At 44.3% G+C, this 22,294-nt stretch overlaps 2 protein-coding genes across 11 annotated transcripts in view; one reads left to right on the forward strand and one right to left on the reverse strand.

Annotated features, from left to right (window-relative positions):
* The window catches only part of LOC131882102 (pleckstrin homology domain-containing family G member 5-like), a 96,495-nt gene that overhangs the window by 71,678 nt on the left and 2,523 nt on the right, over window positions 1-22,294 (forward strand). For all 10 annotated transcript variants that reach the window (XM_059229149.1, XM_059229154.1, XM_059229153.1 and 7 more), the window contains 14 exons: window positions 7,061-7,158; window positions 9,123-9,262; window positions 10,402-10,490; window positions 10,862-11,149; window positions 11,920-12,028; window positions 12,145-12,290; window positions 12,381-12,581; window positions 15,264-15,374; window positions 16,055-16,204; window positions 16,690-16,800; window positions 16,874-17,020; window positions 19,916-20,158; window positions 21,544-21,858; window positions 22,050-22,282. In XM_059229149.1, the coding sequence (XP_059085132.1) occupies window positions 7,061-7,158; window positions 9,123-9,262; window positions 10,402-10,490; window positions 10,862-11,149; window positions 11,920-12,028; window positions 12,145-12,290; window positions 12,381-12,581; window positions 15,264-15,374; window positions 16,055-16,204; window positions 16,690-16,800; window positions 16,874-17,020; window positions 19,916-20,158; window positions 21,544-21,858; window positions 22,050-22,282 (2,381 nt within the window). The remainder of the gene's footprint in view (window positions 1-7,060; window positions 7,159-9,122; window positions 9,263-10,401; window positions 10,491-10,861; window positions 11,150-11,919; window positions 12,029-12,144; window positions 12,291-12,380; window positions 12,582-15,263; window positions 15,375-16,054; window positions 16,205-16,689; window positions 16,801-16,873; window positions 17,021-19,915; window positions 20,159-21,543; window positions 21,859-22,049; window positions 22,283-22,294) is intronic.
* On the reverse strand, window positions 17,305-18,655 carry LOC131882109 (uncharacterized). The gene is made up of 2 exons (XM_059229165.1): window positions 17,654-18,655; window positions 17,305-17,576 (listed from the first exon to the last, which is right to left on the reverse strand). Exons 1-2 carry the CDS (start codon window positions 18,542-18,544, stop codon window positions 17,334-17,336), a joined length of 1,134 nt encoding a protein of 377 aa, XP_059085148.1. The 5' UTR covers window positions 18,545-18,655; the 3' UTR covers window positions 17,305-17,333.

The following is a 22,294-nucleotide window of genomic DNA, read 5'->3' on the forward strand; positions in this document are numbered from 1 at the left end:
CATAGCTAAAGGAGCACGCAACAATTCTTGTCGTGCCTTCCATTGACACGTACGACTTGATTGATATTGGACTATTTCAGAGGTAACCACTCGCTAAAATACTATAAGATGTTGTCGCTCGCTTTTGGTTCGTAATAATAATTTTTGGGGAGGATGTGATAGTTAAGATTTATCACTTAAAAAACATATGAAATGTCGTGCTGCATACGTATATGCTTTTCGAATCAACGATCAAGGTTTGAACTTTAAAGAAACGTTTGGAAACTTTATAAAATTTCAATTAATAGATCCCTTGCAAAAGAAAAAATGTGTAGAATCTTTTAATCAATCTTCAATCCAGACTGACATTGGCCAAATGTGTGTGTGAAGAATTATGACTATAAATGTAGTATGTATTCGCCGCAATGATATTTTTCTGTCACTTTTTTAATGCCTTAAAAATCTAGGACCCAAATCATTTGTCGTACTTGGCAGTAACATGCCACCCAAAAAATCCCGCTTTTGACAAAACGTCCGTTTGTCTTATCAAACATCACTAAATGCTGACGATGAATCGTGGTACGACTGAGAAATGCATCCTCTTTGACTCTTCCCAGTTTTAGCTCTTCAATCCTCCAATGCCGTGTCCTTGCCGGCCAATATCGATAATCTGTCCGACGAGGACGAGGATGATGAGGAGGACGAGGATCTTGACGAGGACCTAGGAAGTGAGCAATCCACAACCATCTTGGTCATTTCGCCCATGACTCGACATCTCACCCCAAGTTGAATGGACGGAGCTCTCTTCAGGGTGACATGAGAGATAACAAAGGACGGTCTTTCTCGTTGTTGCGTTAGAGCCCAGCTCGCATTCTTTCTCGTTTCAACAGAGCTTCCAATCAACAACCCCTGTGAGACGAGGCAACAAATTGAAGCGGAAGAAAAGCCTATTATACGCGCCACAAGAAGTGACAATCACGGTAAGAGCAATATTGATCCGTGTCTCGGGATATGGGTGGGTCCTAATTAGATTTTGAACCCGAGGCCTCTGGGCTTGACGGCTCCTGAGGCGAGCGTAGTGCCTAAAATATAGAACCCAGTTAATTGCGAGTAAGGCATGGTACTTAATAATGACGCTTGCTCCTGTTTCCCTCGGCGATGATTCAGACCAATCCGGTCGGCCCAACTTGGTCTCTGCCCCTTGACGCCTTTTTTGACGCCAATATCAATTCTCGTTGGCCAAGGTGAGTGCAGTGCGATTGTCGTCAAAATGGCGAATAACAACCCAACACACTCACCTTACTGACTTCATACTACTTTTGGATTGTGGCTAAACAGACAATGGGTGAAAACAGTTTAACCCCTATAACTTCAATAAATGTCATAGATTTCGCCATCTTGGAACCTGGATATTTCGGGTCCTTGAAATCATGGCATGTGTTAGATTTATACAAAATATTTTGACGAGATTATCTCAAGTATTCCATCGCACTAGCTTTATTCCTCTGCTTTGGAATTTGGCCTTGATTGCGGGGACCATTCTTTTTTTATTTTAAAGAACATGTTCCTATAGTTGTAAATGGGTTTTTAAGCAACTTAATGACGTATCGCGGTTTTTTAGGGGGAGGGGAGGTCACTAGCCTAATTATCAATACCAAAATACAATCATCAGATTGTAAAAACTTTGAAATAGCAAAAATAAGTCCAAAAACTACTTTTTCAATCCTCAAAGTATATTTTGTGTGCGTTAATGAGTAAAATTGTGGCCTTTGATCAAATACTTCGTTAATTGAAAACCTCCCTTAATTAATAATTCATTGCCTGAAGAAAGAGCTATTAGGCCTCAAAAGTTCTGGTGACCTCTCAAAAATTGGGATGTCTTCATCTCCTTTTTTTATTCAATGTCCAAAATATTTTTAAAAAAATGGAATCAATTTAATGTTTCTTTGTTCTTCGAAACTGATTTCGCCTTTACGTCTGAATTATATGGACGTGAAATTGTGATCAGAAGCCTTATGCACAGCCTTTTTAAAGGACTTGGAGTCCATTGAGATTAAAAAACAAACCGGATTGAAATTGTCATTCTAACAGTCGCTGTAATGCAAACGAACACAAGCTAATCAATAACAAAAGTATTGTATGGTTCCATTGGTCTGTTTTGATCGCACAGGTCTTTGTTTTTAACCCTTTGGTTTGCGATAAAGAGGAGCTTACTTTTAAACTGTCAACTGTTTTAGTGCAGATAACAGAAAGTAACTTGAACTTGTTGAAACCAAAGATTATGAGAAGGAAATGAAGCTGGTTTCTCATCATGTCTAACTAAGCCCTGATTTTCCTCCAAGGCATCAGTTAATCCAAGGACATTTTGTTCTTTCCTTCCTCGCGTTTCAAATCCAGGCCATTATTGAGTCATTATGGAATCCCATGTCCTTGCTCATGAATTGGTGACCTCCAAAACCGAAACTGAATGCTATCTCGTTCATTATGTCATCTCTCATAGCGACCTCAGCAACTCTTGACGTGACTTGATCATCTCATTACCCAGCAAACTCTGGAAAAAACTCACGGCCTTTATCCTCGTTAACTTATCGGCTTCATCGCTCTGGCCTTTGGACGTCTTCTGGACCCTTGACGAGGTGGTGGCAAGAATGCCCAGATGGTCCACGGAAATGGAAAAAAATGCCTCAACACACATTTGGAGCCTCTCGATCTTCATACCTTGATACATTAGTTCTTGTTTATTTCCCGCTATTTCTGGGCTACCCTAGGAACCTCGTTCTGACGTTCATGCCCAAGCACTCAGCCGATTTAGCTCGTAAGGAGTGGTACTCTGAAAACGGGAATCAGAGCCTTGAGTGAGGCCACGGCTTGATCCCGCTGATGACTGACTTACTACTACTACTACTTACTACTACTACTACTATACTACTACTACTACTACTACTACTACTACTACTACTACTACTACTACTACTACTACTACTATACTACTACTACTACTACTACACTACTACTACTACTACTTACTACTACTACTACTACTACTTACTACTACTAACTACTACTACTACTACTACTACTATACTCACTACTCACTACTACTACTATACTACTACTACTACTACTACTACTACTACTCACTACTACTACTACTACTACTACTACTACTACTACTACTACTACTACTACTACTACTACTACCACCACTGGTTCATTTCCTGGTACAAGAAAGGTCGCGTTGAAGAGCATGAAAATGGAGGAGGATGGAAAGCACATGCTTGTGTTCCCCCTGTTTCCAAGCTATTGATTTTCAGTTCCCAAATGGGGCTTCTCTATTTGTTTTGCATTTCCCTGCAAAACCAGGAGACGCATGTCACCTTTATCAATCCAAAGGACATCGTGCCTACCAACTACCAAGTCTGGCCTTTGTATGTAGACTCAGACGATTTGAGGGACACAATTGGCACCTTTATTGGTGGGTACTTAATACAAGATAAAGTATTCTTTCACGAAACTGATAACGCCAGAATACGTAGATCCCCTAATCCCAAAGTACAGGCCAGTAGTGATGAGAAACTGGCTTCAAAGGACGGGTCATCGATCAATTACGTCCTGAATGTACGCACAAAAGTCGGAAATACGACGATACGTCTCTCTCCAAACACCGTCTTCTCCTGGACCAAAAGGAACCGACTTTTAATGGCCTGTTTTACATTTATCTTAGCCGTTTATGTCGGAGAAACCCCACTTTTTCATTGTATTGATGTATCTGCATATTTGCATCTATTTCAAGTTTCAAGGGCCCAGGGAAAAGTCGTTCAACGTGAATGCTCGGTGGATAATGGCGGAAATGGAAGGAAGAACGGGCCTTTCAATCGGTGCGAGCCCATTGCCGAGAAAAGAGCAAAAGCGGACAGAAAGACAGACAGAGAGAGAGAAGAAAGAGAAAGAAGAAAAAGAAAGAAAGAGAACGAGAGAGAGAGAGGAATGAAGGGATCGTTGAAGAGCGTTGGCCGCTTGCTTGCTTGCTTGGTTGCTTGGCTCGGATACGGCGAGCCCTTTTCAGTCTGTTCAAGTTCAGACGGAGAGTGGCTGCTCTGACGCATGCGGCGGTGCACACTGAACGAGATCATTTGTTGTGGTAGATATAGTGGATACATGGCATTAATAGTGATCTTCCAGAGCCTCTGGAAGATGGTCCATTGACACGACATCTGTCTGTGGTTGGAGGTGTTTGGAAGTGCCCAATTTCATGCCCCCGGTTGATCGGAACCTTCCGTCGGGTGTTCTTTTTCTGTCTCGGTCTCGATCTCTATTTCCATCTTTGTCTTGGACGAGGGTACTATGAATGGGACTAAGAAACTGATAGTGTGTGAGTGTATGTGTGAGTGCATGAGTGCGTGCGTGCATGGGGCGATCATTAGTCAGTGAGTGAACAAGTTGATCCAATTGCCAAATATTGGAACAATGCGAGCCTTAGGCCGGATTATGATCCGCTTTCTATCCATTCAACAGTGGCTAACAAGTCATTCGAGAGGTGCCGTTTTTTTTGCCCTTCCTTCTTCATCTGCCTCTGTCCTCGGGTAGCAGATACTCACAAAAGTTTCACGTGATGAATGGCATTGGAAGTGGTCTTCTGATGCGAAGTTTGTGTTCCATTTTCGCAACGAACTAAGTGCTCAGTATGGACCAGTTTGTCTGAGAAGCGGGACCACATCAATCCCCTTCATCTTTGTCATGTTTCGACCTCGGAGAGCTGATCCGATCGCGGTCGAACAGTTTCCGAATGCATCGGAAGTCGTCCCATCAATCGAATGTGAGCAAGTCCAGTTGTGAGTCCCGGAGGAACTCGTCCTTGTCCTCGACCAGGACCTCGAGCCCTTCGCCGGACACCACGGAAAAGAATGAAGGCCTCAAACAGGCCGAGGTGGGTGGAGCCGGGGACAAAGATCTCGTGCCCTCATGTGCCAGTCCCGGCACCCAAACGTAAATACGGCCTATCAAGTTCTTTCAAAGGAGGAGTATTTCGGCCACGGTCGTTAGGCATGTTCCTCGGTGTGCCAGCTGTGAATATGAAGCAAAATAAGATCAATGGCAATCATTCGGTAAGTGCCACAAGGCTGGACGTTTAAGGGACAACAATGAAAGGACCGATTGTTGGTTCATAGCTCCTCTACATGCAGAATGCAGGATACAGGATTCAGGAGCACTGTAAGTGGTCCCTGAGCATCAAATATTTAAGATCCGCAGACCAGACCCGGCCAGGATTAAGACTGGCAAAGTTTCCTGCTTGATGAGGCAGAGACCTGAAAGCTGCTTTTCCTCTCTCCCAAACTCTCAAGGTACCAAAACCCAAAACAACCTAATTCCTCCCATCGACGGTTAGGCCTCGACTTGGGGTATGGCATTAGATCAACATTCACCAACTCAATTACCATAACAAACTTAACTCTTAGCACGTTCCCAAAGCTGGCCTCCAGAGTACAACGAACATGGTCACCAGATGCCACTTTCGTCTACTTTCAGGGTCGAAGTAAGAGCCTTACTAGTATCGATGCGCTCAATCCAATGTCCAACATGAGCATGGACGCGGACTGTCGGTCGGAGACCGAATTGGCCGAAGACGGCTCACTGTGCCTTTACGTTGTGATTGCCGGGGGAGGCCTCTCCCACCAAGCAGCGGCTACCAACGTAGACGCAAGCTATCCACCACTGGCAAGGTAAGGCACGACAACTGCAACACAGATCCTGGGGGGGGACTTTCATATTCACTTTGTTTGAAACACACACACCTTGGACGGAAAGTTTTCGTTTTCTTCCTAACTTGAGCCCACAAAAAAAGTTCTTGACCGAGCCTGGAAAACACACACACACACACACACACACACACACACACACACACACACACACACACCACACACAACACACAACACACACCACACACACACACACACACACACACACAACACACACACACACACACACACACACACACACACACACACAACACACACACACACACACACACACCACACACACACACACACACCACACACACACACACACACACACACACACACACACACACACACACACACACACACACACACACACACAACACACACACACACACACCCACACACACACACACCACACACACACACACACACACACACACACACACACACACACACACCACACACACACACAACACACACACAGCACACCACACCACCACACACACACACAACACACACACACACACACACACACAACACACACACACACACCACACACACACACACACACACACCCCACACACACACCACACACACACACACACACACACACCACCACACACACACACACACACACACACACACACACACACAACACAACACACACACACACACACACACACACACACACACACACACACACCACACACACACACACACACACACACACACACACACCACACACACACACACACACACACACACACACACACACACACACACACACACACACACACACACACACACACATATGCGGGCCCTTGGAACCACGACAAATTAGCACTTTGTTTTCGAGATGAGCATGATAGTTGCACTATGGATTTAATTGGGTTGAGGGATATTAACCCTTCAGGAGATAAGGTTGTGGGAACTTGATTTGACTTTTCTTTCGGAAGATGTAGCTGAGCTCACCCAACCTCGTCAATCATGAAAATGAACATTGATTTGGTCATTTACGGCTACAAATTCAACCATTGAAGAAAAAAGTAAAATCAAACAATCGAGCTCAGCTCAAGTGGAATAGTCTTACAAGCAACTCACTTCGATCCTATTCATCATTAGTGCGTTTCAATTCAAATCAAGTATGCCACCATGATTCTACCACAAGCAAAAAGTAACGAACAGCATTGCTAGAACATCAGTGGATCGAAGCTAGCCAATTAAAGGTTTCTTTTTCAACCACAAACGGCAACGGGTTCTTTTGCCTAAGCTACATACTCGTACATACAGTCAGACTATTTGGTTAGAAGGTGGTATGATGGTCTGTCGGATTCATTTTGCAGGTTTCCAGCTCGGAATTTCTCACCGTCAGCTTCGAATGCTTCGATGGGGAGAGAGGGCCTGAGGAATTCATGCCGGCCACTCGAGGCACTTGTCTCAGGTAAGCTTAGCGATTCATCTCGCCGTCTGTCGACTTATTAAACATTTTCCGTTCATCCTAATTCAATCTTGAGATTCATGTCTTTGCACACTTCCCCCAAGTCACTTGAAGTTTTCAAAAACTGATCAAAACTAAAACTTCGAAGGGTCCGAGAAACTCGGCGTCCAAACTTTGGCTTTCCCATGTTTTTTCCCCTTCAACAACCAATAGACGAAGCATATTACCTGGAGCGAAAGACCTGACTTGAAGAATATCCGAGTACCTCACGTGGAATTGGATGCTGGAAGAGGAGTCCAAAGCTTTTTTGCATAAGCTAAGTGGACCAAGTCGGGATCCCTTCCAAGTTTCTTGTCCAATCTTCTTCCCCAACTTGGCATTCACCCCCATCCTTCGAATACGCATTGACACCTTCTTAGTCTCAATAGCAATCCAATTTCATCAAGTTAAGAGCAATTCTTGGAGGTATTCTGTACATGAGAGATAGAAGAAAAGAGGAAAGAGGAAAGAGGAAAGAAGAAAGAGGAAAGGGAGACAATGATTGGTGTGAAGATGTGCCTGAGTCTCTCGGAATCTCGAGGACAGAAGGTCTTGGCCTGACGTCAAAGAATGGTCCAGAGTTTATCCTCGACATTCCTGTTAAATCTTCTGAATTCCTGCCGCTTTTGAATCTCGAAGGACAATAAGAGTGTTCTTTAGGAGGGCCAAATGGCCTTTCTTCATCGACGACAATGGCCAAACTCGACAATATTTCAATGCGTTAACCTTCTTCGTCTCCTCGTCTAACAACAAGACGAAGAAAAATAAATCACTCTATTGCGCCTATTGGCGCTAAGGTGAGAAATGTGGGAGAGCTTGCTTTTTCCTCGACCCACGCACAGTACTGGAGGATGGTCTTTGAGTGATAAGAGCCCTCGATGATGAATCAGCTTTTTCGCAAAGGCATAAAGCCTTCAGTGCTCCTTCACCTGAGTTCCCAAGGATTTTGAGTCATTCTTTCTTTTTTTTTCAAATCTAATCTTATTGTTCAGAACTTAACAACAGCAGGGTTGGCTCCAAGCACGACAAAAACGCCACCAGACGCGTCTTATTTTTTACCTGTCTGTCTGGTTATGGCGGGCATGGATCACGATAAATGCGTCAGATGATCTTGATTTATCCCCGGAACACATTGTTCCCTTATTTGTTTGGGCGGAAAAGAAGTGGCTCTGGGGTTGCTTGCAATTCAAGTCGTTTGGGTGTGTGCTGCTAATAGGCAAACCCTGTTCTCTCGCCTTCGTTCAATTTTGATAACGGGAAGTTCGATCAGTTTGATTTATTCCAAGTAGTGATCCACACATCACATCACTTACATTGTATTAACCCAACTCTCCACGATGGAGACGAGTAGTAACAATCAGAAAAAGTTGTCATTGTCAAATTCGAATCGATCTCTACCTGATCTGCGACAGATCCACAGCCCACGAAGCGGCTTATCCGGCGGGTGGAAATCTTTTGAAAAGCTCAAGACTTTGGCAACGCGTTCCTCTAAGGGCCTCTTAAGAATCCACTCCAAATCTGATAGGTGCTCTCGCCAAGCCTCGACTTGATTTAAAGGGTTCCTGGCGTCACTCATTAAATTTGTTCCTCTGGCACTTTTCCTCAGGCCCTGTCAGTTGATTCGCGCTCAATCCTTGCCCCAGGGAAGCTCCCATGGGGAAAATAATGACTTTCCATCGGAGCAGGTTTGCCAGTTTCGAGGAGGCCAAATAGCCGCTCCACAATGGGAATCACACCCAAGAAAGATATCTTTACGCAGGTGCTTGCTTGCTTGCTTGCTTGCTTGCTTACTTGCTTGCCTTCTCTCTCCTCAACTCTCACGTCCACCCAATGAGGATCTCCTTCAGTTCTTGAGCTCTTCAGCGATCATTGGATTATGGAACACTCGGTTGTTCAATAATGCAACCTCCTACTCTTTTTGTTTTCAGGGAAGCCATTGCCACCGTGTGCGAGCGTCGAGGCATAGATGTGGACTCGATTAACGTCTATCTAGATAATTCCACTACACCCTTACCTCTTTTGACCACAGAGACTGCCTGGCTGGGAGGTAAAGTGATCAACATTCGAGGTGAGTTCGGGGGACAATCGGGTTCCATGTACGTTGGGAAGTAGTGGTGCTGCTCACTCTTAAAGAAATGTAACTGGCCCATCTCTAATCGGTAGGGAACCGCTTTTTTGGGTTTAGGGGAAGAAAAGGAAACTTCATCGAGTGTTCCACTGAAAGGGGGGGGGGTCTCATATCATTGATCAATGTGAGTTATATACTTCCTCGAGCCATAAATCCAACCCGGCATTTGCTCTCCAACGGACAAAGATAATGGGCCGCTGTGGTTCGTAGTAAATGAGAGAATTGCCGCCCTTTAACCCAGGGACGTTTTTTTTTTCTCGTGTCTTTTTAATCACGTCTTCTCAGAGGTGATGCCATCCATGTACAGTATGAGTGTGTGAGTGTGTGTGTTCCTTGGGATAAAGACGTATGATCCGCTCAAGTCTTTTTTGACGGGCAAGAAAAATCCTGGAAAATTACTCGCCTCCCTGGGGAATTTGAGGTCTTTTCAAAGTCCTGTCTGACGTCAAGGGCTTCGTTGTACCGGAAAGTCTCGTAATCCTTGTTCGTTTCCCTTGACTTTCGACCCTGTTTCTGGTCGAAAGGATGGGAAGAAATATGCCCTTCAAGCAGAGGTTTGCTCTAAAAACCATTGGCGATTGGTTTTAGTATTACGTAACAAAATGGTTGACAAGAAAACACTTGTTTCTCCAAGTTGAATTTTATTATTAGTAACAATATTAAAGGTCTTTGCCATCAGGAAAATGATGATCGCAAGAGGTGTACTTCTCTTTTTTGGCCAACGATTACTTACGCATGTTTCCTGTTCTGAACCTAAGAGGAAAATGAATTCATCCACTTTTAAAGATAGCACGTGACTCGCTGAGCACTGAGTTGGTTGCTAAACAGAAGAGACACACTGAATACGAAAACAGCAGCCGCAAGGAATGTTAGAAAAAATTTTTGGATTTTGAATAATTTACAAGATGATCAAGAAGACAGGAATCGCTCATATTGATCTCTTTCCTTTTTCAAAACAACTAATGAATAAAAAGCCTAAAGAAGGGCCTTTAGCTACTTTTTAAACGAGAAAACAACCAGCTCAATCAACCATGGTGACTAATATAGTATATGTATGCATGCTGTTTTCCATGTTTCAGCCAAAGACGATTCCAAATCTCCGATTCGTGCGTCTGAGCGGATCTCCGTGACCGCTCCTCCCAGTCGAAAAGCATCGGCCGTCAGCAATGTAAGTAGTTCCAACAATCATTCATGTAGCATTAGAAGTGAGGGGTGCGAATTAAGAAGGATCATGTCCACTTGTTCCAAGTGGGTTTCCCATGAGGTGAGGAAAGACGACAAGGAGAATCTGGAAGCCAAGTTTCGGCGCACTCTTGGCTAATTGGAGCTAGCGGTTGGCTTCCTAGGATTCCTTCGAAAGTGAGGCTCGAGTTTCCCACGAATATCCATTCCTCCTTCCTCGTCATTGTACCGTGTGTGCAGAACGTACAGTGCATCCGACATGGAGGTCCCACAAATCTATGCCAATGGTTTTTTTTTCGCCTGCGACTCCGTATAAAATGTTTTATCCATCTGGCTCAACCGTTTCCGTTGTTGCAGAGTGGTCGTTCCAAATCTCGTCTGTTCAACTCGGCCTCATCCTCCGAGGAGACAGCCTCGCTTTTGAGTTCCTCCTTCGGTGGATTGGGGTCCTCCAATCCGCAGCAGAGTCTTTCAGCCCTCAATATCAGTGCCTCATTTGACACGAACACCCTTCGGGTCTCCAGCACCACCAATGCCTCCACTTCACTCGCTCCCAATAGCGGACAATCCGCGGGATCGGCCGTGGCCAACAAGGCCGCTAAGACGGCCAATCGATGGAGCGGCCTTTGGGGAGGCTCTTCCAAGGTAAGAAAAGGCACCAAAAGCGAAAACAAGAACAAATGCCCACCGCTTGGGTGGCACTACTAATATGGCACCGTGAGTGTGAGTGTACTCGATGGGAGGTAAATCAAAGCAGAGTGCAACCAGAAGTCCTAATCCAAAACGGATACCGCTCTCGTGACAAAGGCTCGAGGAGCGGAATGATTGCCAGTGAAGGCCAGGCAGGATATTATTTCCCCCCTTCTTTGCTTGGCTGGCCGACGTGATTCTGGTTGGGATCCTTTTGAAACAGATTGCACGTGAACAAACAATGGGGTTTCGTTTGTGGGCTTTTAAATTGGCTTTGGTTTGGTCTTATGTCCAAATATTAACCCACAAGCAATACCAAATGGGAGAAGGAGGGGGGAGAGGAGCCAAACCAATGCACCAGGATTTGGAGGAGGGAGGCTATTATAAAGCCTCTAATGAAACTCGTTGTATCGAGGTCGGCGAACAGAGAGCAATTATCCCCATGCAAGGCTCTAAAAATGCCAGAAATAAGGGGAAAGAATATGCTCCACCCATTCGAGGTATGTTCCATCCCAAGATTTGAAGATTCTGCTCCCTTCGAGAGAACTTGGAATGGCTAAATGCAGTTTGAGCGGAGTGCAATTGAATTTGGAACCGAATTTATCGGTCTACCTGGCGTAAAGGCCATAATGGCTCGTGAGGAGCATCACGTAGTGTCTCGGAGAAATGGGATTGGTGGACCATAAATTCACCTTTCACCCCTTTCCTTCTGTGTGTCCTCGTAGGAATCCAAAATGGGCGCCTTAGTGAGCCAGTTGGACAACTATTCAAAGATCGGCATCCCCAAGCTTCACCATCAGGCCAGTTTCGCATTTGAGGACGAAGTGGAAGAAGGTAAGGGCAACGAACGAGCCACGCAGAAACTGTTAATACCCCCTCAACCAGGCAACCATTAATCACCGGCTTTCTCTCACTTATTCCATAACTGTGTACTCATGTGGTGTGTGCAGCCTTATACAGCCTGGAAGAGGACTGGTCAGATATTGTCCGGCATTCGAATGGACTCTCCGAGCGGGTTCGCAGCCAACAAGCGGCCATCTGGGAGTTGGTCGAGACCGAAGTGGCCTACATCAGGACGCTGAAGGTCATCCAAGATGTAAGTCCCCGTGGGTGGTAGTGGTGGTGGTGCTGGTGGTGGGAATTGACAATTGGCATTCCACTCACACCCATTCACGCTTCATTCCAGCTCTTTTTGAACTGCCTCTGCAATCTGCAAAACAACTCGATCCTCTCGGAAATCGATACGGAGCGCCTGTTCTGCAACATCCCCGAGATCTACACTGCCAACCGGATCTTTTGGCATGAGAACATCAACCCCATGGTGAAGGCTTCCAGGATCTCTGGGGAACCTCTGGATCCCAACATGATGGTGGATGGCTTTCTCAAGGTAAGAACATGATCTCTGCTTCGTGGGCGGGATTGGCAATTGTTCAACTGGAGAGGTCTCCTTCAAGTAGTGCTGTGTACTAGTAGCGGAGCTGTGGTGGTAGGAGGTAGCCTTTAAAAGATCTTGGCAGAGCTCCTCCGTGCTTCTTGGCCGTCTCTTGTGTTGGAAAATGGCAATTTCCTCTCCCATTGTCTATTCACAGAACATGCTTTGAACAAAAAATACTCACAAAGAGAATGTCGTTTCCCTCCTTGGGAAGAGATAATTAGCTCAACATGTATTTCCATATTTTCTTCCCGTGGCAATCAGGCTGGCGGTCTTCATGGAAGCGCTTCTCACACTAGCTCTTTGTGCCTTTGTCATCCAATGGCCAAAGCAGTACCAAAAAAAAATAGTCTTGGCACCCACTTCATTGAGATCTAGATTCTAAATTGGTCCGTTTCCGTCTGGGAAATGTGGTCATTTGCCTTATTTTGCATCTCGGAACTCGAGACACTTGAATAATAATGTCAAACTGGAAGTGTGTACTGCCAAATTTGAAATTCATCCAAAGCCTCCTTCCAATGGCATCTCATGTATTGAACGGAGGAGACACCCAAAAGACGATCTTACGACAGTCCGTGAGCCCTCTGTTAATCCATCCTCGAGACTTTAAGGACAGTCTCCCTCGAACCCGCCAACCTAATTACCTCGTAGGCTCGTTAAAATAGTTTGCTTGGGCTCATTCGCTGTCCCCTGTTACCCCTCTGGGTTAGTGGTAGTGAACTTTAGCAAAGGGTAGACAGACACATGGCCCTCTGTGTTCATTGGTCATTCCTCAAGTGAACTTGGCCTTGGGCCAAAAAAATGCTGTCCGGTCCATCGAGAAAGGCCTTTTAGAGAAAGCGAACAACAACCGACTTTTTGAACTCGGTGGTGGATGTAAGGATGGAAATTTTGATTAGCAAAGTTCCTCGAGAATCTGCATGCTAAGAGACGCCATTTATATTTGTCACCCACAGCCAGACAACCTATCATTCTGATCATCAAGACTGGAGTTTGCAGTTGTGTGAATCGAGGAAAATACAAGTTCCTCCCAAGGGAGAACCAAAGAGGAGAGAAAGGGAGAGAAAGGAAGAGAAGAAAAAAAGAGTTTGCATTCTTCTCTCTCCTTGTCTCATCAATCATGCCTCAAAAATGAACAGGGGTCCCCTCTACCTTGGATGACTGACTGGGTCATCATCATCATCATCATGCTTGGCCTGTTTTTTCTTTCTCTCTCGTACAAGCAGTCTTCAATAAATTGTTAATCAAAGGTCCCATTACGCATATATATTTACTGAAATGTGTTGAGTTTTTCAAGCCCATTGTTGGTATATGTATACCAATTACCCACGATCACTGGAAAGAAATTGCATAAGTAAAATTATTATTTGATCATATATGTCTACTTTTAAGATGCACCTTTGAATGATGATTCAAGTTTTTGACTTCTCTACCCTGAGGTCCCATTGATTGTCTTGTATTTATAAATGAAATCAAAAGACAATAAATAGTCCCTAGCTTTTTCCTCGATAACGCCATTAAGTAGGAGGCGGTTAAATCAACCTTTGAAGGAGTTTTAGTTCAGCGTTAAAAGTCACGGATAAAAGATAAACTTTAATGCTTTTAAAGAAACAACAGTCTATGACTCCAATGCTAAAAGCCATCCTATTTCCCGACGTTTGCCCAATCCCTTGAGAGCTTCTAGTCTACCTTTTAGCATAGCAAGTTAGCACGGTCAATTTGTCCTGTTTCATTTTTCTTTGAGATGTTCTGCAGTAAATTTTGGAAATCTCCTGGAAGTTTTGGCCATTAGCAAAAAAACCTATTTTTAGGATCAAGCGAGAGATAGCCAAAAATGTGTTTCTTCTCAAGACTCGAGGCCGAAAACGACAACACGTTTTTATTCTTTGCCAAACGTTGCTCTGGTCCCGATATGGAAAAAAACACGTCGTGATAAAAGCAAGTCCGTCAAGTAATTTCGGCTCATTAACGAGTCAATACGCTACAATAGTTCGGCAGACTCTGCCCGAATGTGAATATGGACTCCTGGTTTGTCGTTGTTATCAACATGCGTCAGACTCGTATTCTATATTTACTCATACTTGCGCTGGATGTACTCGTACTTTCTCACGGACAAAAGCCAGCTGAAGCCATTTAAAGCACTCTATGTAATAACATTGTTCGTTGTTTTTTTTTGCGGACTTCCTTAGTGCTACTGGAAATAACTATCACCATGAAGCAGGATGAGGGTTTTTTTATTTTTTTTATTTATTCGATTTTATATTCATGAAGTATTTGCTCTTCGATTGTTTGCTCAGAAGCAGAACTTTCCTATCCCCAAAATATATGTGGCTCGATTCCTCTTTTATGTAGTGCTTTATCTAGAAGATGTCGGAGTAGTCGTCGAGTGAGTTTGTGGTAGCGTTTGGTATCATTCGGATCGAAAGCTTGTAATGAAAGAGAGTGTCTGTTCAAACAAACCTGGTTGACAAGAACGAGCCAGGATTGACGGGTGACTTTTTTTTCTGGGTGGGTACGTTGTACGTACCGATATATGGGTAGTTCACGGGTACGACCAAGAACGAACTTGATGATTTTGTCCTTTATTAGAAACAAGCATGTGTCGTATGTTATGGTGTAATTTTATTTTATTTTCAGTTCGAGGAGATCTTCAGCCCGTATTCGCGGTACTGCTCAGATCAAACCAATTGTCAGGAATACTGTCGTGATCAAGATAGGAATAATGAAATTTTCAAGGCATATCTGGCGGTGAGTGGTTCTCAATTTATATTCATGCTCGAGCTCTCAAAAAAAAAAAATAGGCCGGGCAGGCCCAAGCATTAAGAAAATCCCCGACTTGTGTGGAGGAAATGAGAGTGTAACTACGGTTCCATGTGGAATTCTCCACAAGTGGAGAATGGTGCTCCAGGGAAATGTGGAGTCGTTTTCGCAAGTTTCGAGTGGGGCTCAATTTGTATTTTTACTCTTGCCACCATTATTCCCTGAGAGCAGAGAGTTGTTTCACAAATGGGATTTATGGGCGAGTTGATTAACGGAAAAGCAGGTCGCCCCCTTCATTGAATATTCATGAAATGAAACGAACGATTTATTGATTGATTGATTAACTACTTCAGTTCCGATTTTATGAACCTTCTCGGAGGGTTGAATCCTCTAAACTTGATTAGCTAGCAAATCCCCGAGCGAAACGAAAAGGTCTCTTCCATCCAATGTCAAAGTCTGGTTTTTGTTCTTCTCAAGCGAAAGAGCTCGAACAGTATCAACCTTGGCTTTTGGATTGGCACCGGCCATTGAGAAGAAAATTACACATTTTTTTTTAAAGTTCAAAAGTACACACCACGCGTTCGTTGCAGATCTCTTCTGACAATAAAGAGCCATACCATCTCCCAGTCCATTTTCACGGCCTTTAAATATCATGTGCTTCCTTACAGTGGTGCGAAACTCAGAAAGACTGCAATCGACTCCGTCTGCTCGACATTCTGGTCCGACCAATGCAACGTCTCACCAAGTACTCCTTGCTGTTGAAGGCAATTCTCAAGAAGACTGATGAGGAGCACCAAAGAAACAACCTCATTCTTATGGTAAGGCCATGTCTGTCTTCGCTACACTTGGGTGATGAAAGGCATGAAAAGGCCAACCTGGCCCCACAATGGACAAAGCGACCCTAATAGATTATCGTCCCCTCAAAATAAGACACTCGGACCAAGACCGAACGGAAACATCACCCGACCACCCACCGACTAAATAATAAAAAAAGCCCTTTTCACTGTGCCACTCTTCGAGTGGTAGCAGAACAGACTTGCTCCACTAATCTGACGTGAGACGTCTCTTGAGGCCTCACGTCAACTTGGCCACTTCACCTTCAGTTAATGCCACTTGGATGCCTTCTAAATTCTAAGTTGACATCCCTCCCTCCCTCCCTGCCCCCATTTGTCATTTGCCGCCAGAAACAAAAGCCACCCACAACCAACAGGTTTCAGGCGACAAGTTGCAACTTTGAACTAAGGGTGACCAATAAGCAGGTAAAGGTATCGCATATTGATGAGATCCCATTGTCCATTTCCAGGATGAGAAAGTGGATGCATTTGTGTCGGATGTCAACTCGCATCTTCGTCAACGTCAAGAGCATGAGCGATTGAAGACCATTGCTGCCAGGATCGAGGCCTACGAACCAGTTGTGAGTCGATAGGGCTGGAGAGCCATCTCAATCAAGCAATCCAAGAATCATCGTTGTTTTTTCCTTGTTCCAGGAAACAAAGGACGAGGATCTGGAGCGGTTGGTTCAAAGCCATTGTCGTTTGGATCTGGCCACGCCCATGATCGGCTGCACCGAGAACCAAAAGCGATTCATACTGTATGAAGGTGATCTCAAACTCAGAGAAGGATTGGCATCCAAGGTACGTGAAGAGAAAAAAAATTCTCCTTGGAACCCGTTCAATCACAATTTATGTGCAAGTTTATTCAGAATGACATTGTCAAGGGCCCTTTTTAGCAGCATGGATAGAAGATGTTTCCTTTTTTTAAAAAATCTAGTATGGAGAAGGTGATTACAGTGTCGTCGGTGATCAAAGGCTTATACTGTATATGCATTGAAATTGAGTTTGTGAAATTGCTTTTCTGGATCCTTTTAAAAAACCATTAACTTGGGGAGGAGAAGTGGAATGAAAATACTCATAATATGTAAAGGTTGAACGTTATTCACTTTATTAATCAATCCAAAAACGTGATACGCGATGCGCTAGTGGCATTGGCAAGTGCCTCAAATTTCTTATGAACGAAGCCCAAATGATATGTTAAATGGAACTTGGATGAGTGTGTGGTTGAACAGATGCCGCATTTCAGATCCTCAAACCACTCTCGACGATTCAGCAACAGAAATCCAAAGTGACGATTCAAATGAGTCTTGATTTGGCAGCCGATTCCTCGGCTTTTCATACATATATTGCATAGGTCCTTTAAGTGAAAATTGTGTGAGTTTCTTATTAATCAGCAAAAAATTCAGCTATCAAGCCATGTCATTTTTCACTTACCATGGGGTGGTTGGTTTGATTCAGTGTTTTTCGAAGCATGCTCAAAGCAAATTGCTCATCCTCAAATATCATGGATTGAAGTGATACATTTTTCTCCTGGTCACTGTAAATCTCGGGTTGGTCGTCTTTGGAGACGAAATCTCGGATCTTATCATGCTTCAGTCCCAAGTGCATGGCCGTACTGGCGACATCGGCGAACAAGTAGCCGCAAATATCGCACTCGCCCGTATTGCCTTGACACTTTTCAATCAGAGCCGTCTTGAAGTGAGTGCGGCATAAATGGAACTTTAACTTTGTGCTTGACTTGTGGACCTCTTGGCACTTGAAGCACCTTAAACCGGATTTCTTGGGGTTCGAAGAATACGACTCGGATTCATCTATATCAACCCCTGTCATTGCCAAAGGGTCTGTTTCCATCTTGATCTCATATTCGGGTCCTTTGATCAGAGGTCGGATCGCAACTGATCCGGACTCACGTGGTTCTTGGCCGGGTGTACTCACCCTCAAGGCTTCATCTGGATAGAGACTGGCAGCTAAACGAAGCCCTAAGCTAGAACCTAGTTGCTCAATGGCCGTGGCCGTGGCCACATTCACTTGAGCTTGCCCGGTGTAGACGGTCTCCAGCATCTTCTCCACCGTGAACGCATCATAGCCTACGAGAACAATGTCCAAATGGGGCTTGTCGTGACAACACGGCTTGGATGAGCAGGAGCACGTGATCTGATCCCGGTATTGAGCGATCCAAGGGGACAAAGACCCGAGTACCGCGGAATGTGCACCAAGCGTCTCGCCAGTGTTGGCGATTCTAAAAGTCACGTCCGTAAATACGTCCATCAATCGGTCTCGATTGAAGCCCGCAAAAGCCCGGGACATGCAGGTCAACGAGGTCATTGGGATTGCAGTGGTGTGAATATGGCGGGATTTGCAAACAAAGGTACACAAGTTAAAGGTAGATTTCAAGCCCACGTGTTGAGAACTGTTGATGTCAACACCACAACAGGTAGGGTGTCGGATTTGAAAATATAAAAAAAAGCTCACTTAGAAAGCCATAATTTGAATAAAGATCAGATTTAAGTTTAAAAGAATATTTAGGAAAGGGTCTATCCACATGCTGAGTTTGATCCGAATCCTTAAGCGTTTTTTATTACCCCTAAAACGTGAATAATTGTTTTTTTCCGGTGGGAACTTTGGTACTAATTACAAAATTCGAATATATCACCAATGTCAATAGTATTTCAGCTTTTAGTTGGACCCACAATTTTAAATGCCTTGGTGAAGTGGAGCCTGGGTTGCAAAAATGAAAACAAAAAAACCGTCATGGCAATCTGGAAACTTGCCTGCAACTTGTCATTGATGTGTCCTTTGTGAAGGCCATTCGAATACTTTTAATGACCCATCGCCATATGATACAAAAAGCTTTGACTTTTAAGGCGGAATCACTTTCTTTCGTTCAAGAAAATGTACTATATTATAACTAAAAGCTATGTTTAAACGTTTTCACGCGACCCATCTAAAGCCAATTGAAAGTGCGCGCAATTATCTTGCCTAATCACTGCCAATGTGAGTCGCTCTAAAACAATCCAACTATGCTAGTGACTAGGTCCTTGGTTTATTAAAAATCAATAGCTTATCAAACATTTATGAATTCACAACGAACTTCATGGCTTCTGATCTAAAGATAATTTCATGGGACGCGCAATCGAAAGTCCCATATCATGCACTAACTGCGCAGGATATCCACCGAAAGATAACCGAATAAAAAAGTGGTTGGGAAAACTATTGACTAGGGAATCCATCCGCTTTTATTATAACCCCTTAATGCCAACTATCAAGCTGACGTCACAGGCGCGAAAACAATTCCGTCTTGAAATTGTGTGTCGTTAGCCTTCTCTTCTCAATTGAATACTGCGGTTTCTCCTCTTCACCAGGGCCTTCTCGCCAGGATTAGGTGGAATAATTCGTCCCTTTTAAAATGGAAATCAATACTTCCCCCGTCGACTTCTCTTTTCCTTGGCCCATTCTTCTCGTCCTTCTTAAGGAGAAGATCGATGTTCCTTCTCAAGAATGGAGGGAACTCTTTTCGTTTCAAACTGCTCAAGTCCTGAAGGAAAAGGGTAGTAGAAACTAATTGGAAAGTTTATTTGTCCAATTTGCAGCCAAGGTCAACAGATCTCTCCCCTCCCCGTCCCCCCTTTGCCTTCGCCTTAAGTCCAAACTTGAATCCCTTCTGATGGCCTTTCTTCTCGTCTTTTCGTTTTCCAGATGGACATTCACGCTTTTCTGTTCAGTGATATGCTGTTGATCTGCAAGAACCTCAATAAAAAATCGGCGGAAGGTGGAAAAGTCAAGGTGATCCGACAGCCTTACATCATCGATCGTCTCCTGTGCACGGACATCTCCAAGGAAGGCCAAAATGCGGCCGGATTGGCCTTTGTCTATCTGAGCGAATTGAACGTGGTCGCGGCGGCCTTTACACTGCACAGTTCGGAGAACAAAGTTATCAAGGTAATTGAATGGATGCGCTCGAGATGTTCCATGATCGGAAGGATGAGATTCATGGCATCCACTTACTATTTTGGAAGGTCGAAATCTGCTTAGCATTACCATTAACAAGGTCTCTCCTTGTCCCGAGAATACTATTCTTCCTGAGATTATTGATTTTTGTCATCGAAATTTGAAAATTCGTGTTATAGATTAATCCAGCCTTTGGTGACGTATAGGCTAAATAAGAAACCTATATCGGTCGAGCAATGACAAAAAATGATCAGCACTTATCCAATCAAAGCTTCTTCGATCCACGTCTAGGAGTTATTTCAAGTCTTTGATTGGCCAGCAATTTCGTTCTCAATTCAATGATTAGCAATGAACCAACACTGCAGTTGCTAACGACCTTCATTTGTATTTTAAGCGTCTCAAATCATTCCTATCTGGTCCAGAATATCTGACATGTCCGTTGGAGGTCCAAATATGCGCACAAAGCATTTGGCCACCATTAGGATTTACACCTTAGAAAAGGCCATGCTTTGATGATGGTTATGAAATTGACATTTGGATTAGATCCAATCTTTCGTGCGCAACCGACCAAATACGCTAAAAATACCATCAACTTGAGCACGAGCAATGTAAGCGAGATTGTTGAAGCACTCTTTGAGGAGCGTTCAAGTAGTGGTTCTGGAACAGAATTCATTTTCAGATAAAGTTTGCCAAGACTCCAACGAAGAGCGATGATTTGAGCTCATTCCAAGAAGCCTTCTTGCACGGCCTTCACTTGCTGGCTGCAGAGGAAGTTGAGCATCATAAACGAGCTCAACGTGGGTTTCGTTATTGAAGATCTTTGCCATTTTGCGGTAGATTCCTTAGCTAAGCGGGACAAAATCGATCATGTCCCACATTTTGTAGGTCGCATTTTGATTTCACTCCATACCTCAACTTGGCTATTCAGTGGGCGACTCGCTCTCGTCAGCGGAATGCCAACTTCTTTTTCTTCCCCAAGGGCGTTTTTTGATAAGGATCTGTCATTTTCCCAACTCAAAGTTCGTTGCTTGGCCTTCAAGGCTTCTTTGGGGATTTAGTCTTTCAGTCTTTCCCATTTGGACATTGATCGTTGTTGGTACTCAAATCTGACATTTCTCATCTGACAGAATCCCTCTATGGAACACCTCTAGCGTTCGAAACAATGAGATAAGATACGATTCCTGGGCGTAAATGCAAATCAACAGACCCTTCTTTTCGCGACCTTGCAAATCGATGAGCGAGAAGAGAGTTCCTTTTTGAACTTGAGTGATGATATACCTCTTACCACATTTCTTGTTCCAACTTGGCCTTATTTGAAATGAGGCCACGCTACCAAAGTGAAAGAGTCTCAAGCTCATAACGTCTTCTCATTGCAGTGCTGGAAAGAGCAGATCCAAAAGGCCAAGGATCTCTATGAAGAGGCCAAGGTGGCCTCCATGGACCGCTTCTACCTGTCCTATTGTGATGAGGAAGAGGAGCTCTCTGCCCCCTCCGCGGCCCATTCAGGTCTTCGGCGAGGTTCTTACCGAGGTTCCAAGTTGTCCAGTATTGGACACTCGTATTCAGGCTCCGTTGACATGAATGAATTTCTCACCATTGGAGGCAATTCATCTCCGCAATTGGCTGTCCAGCATCGTGATCAATCCGGAGCCCACCAAAGCGTGCGTCGTAATCGCAGTTTCGAGCTACAAGTAAGTGTTTCCTTTAGTATTGGAGAAAGTGACAAACTGGTAACCACAGAGTGTTTGTGTGTGCGCGTGTGTGTGTGTGTGTGAGAGAGTGTGTTTGGGGGCAGGGGGGTAAAGCTGCAGGGCGTCATTGAAATTGATGGGAACACATCCGGCAACTAAAGTGTTTTTCTGTGCTTCTTCGCGCCCTTCAGTCGCAACATAACCTGGGAGTCGTTCCATCTCCAAACCCGAATACGCCCACGTCGACGAGCAATCAATGCACTCTGTCCACTAGCTTGGATCATCGAGCTTCCAGTTTGAGCTCGGAAGAGGGCCAACCATTACGAGTACCTGGTGTGGACAGCCATGGATCTTCCACACCTTCCCCGAACAAATCAGGCGCGTCTCCTCAAGCATTGCAGGGTTCCTATCCAGCGTCGCCGAGGTAAAACAGTTT

The sequence above is a fragment of the Tigriopus californicus genome, chromosome 6, assembly GCF_007210705.1.
Source record: "Tigriopus californicus strain San Diego chromosome 6, Tcal_SD_v2.1, whole genome shotgun sequence".
Taxonomy (NCBI): domain Eukaryota; kingdom Metazoa; phylum Arthropoda; class Copepoda; order Harpacticoida; family Harpacticidae; genus Tigriopus; species Tigriopus californicus.

Coding starts and splice junctions, on each gene's coding strand:
- LOC131882109 (XM_059229165.1), bottom strand. CDS start 18,544: ATGACCTCGTTGACCTGCATGTCCCGGGCTTTTGCGGGCTTCAATCGA. Junction 17,577..17,653: donor ATCAAACCAACCACCCCATG/GTAAGTGAAAAA, acceptor TTTCACTTAAAG/GACCTATGCAATATATGTAT.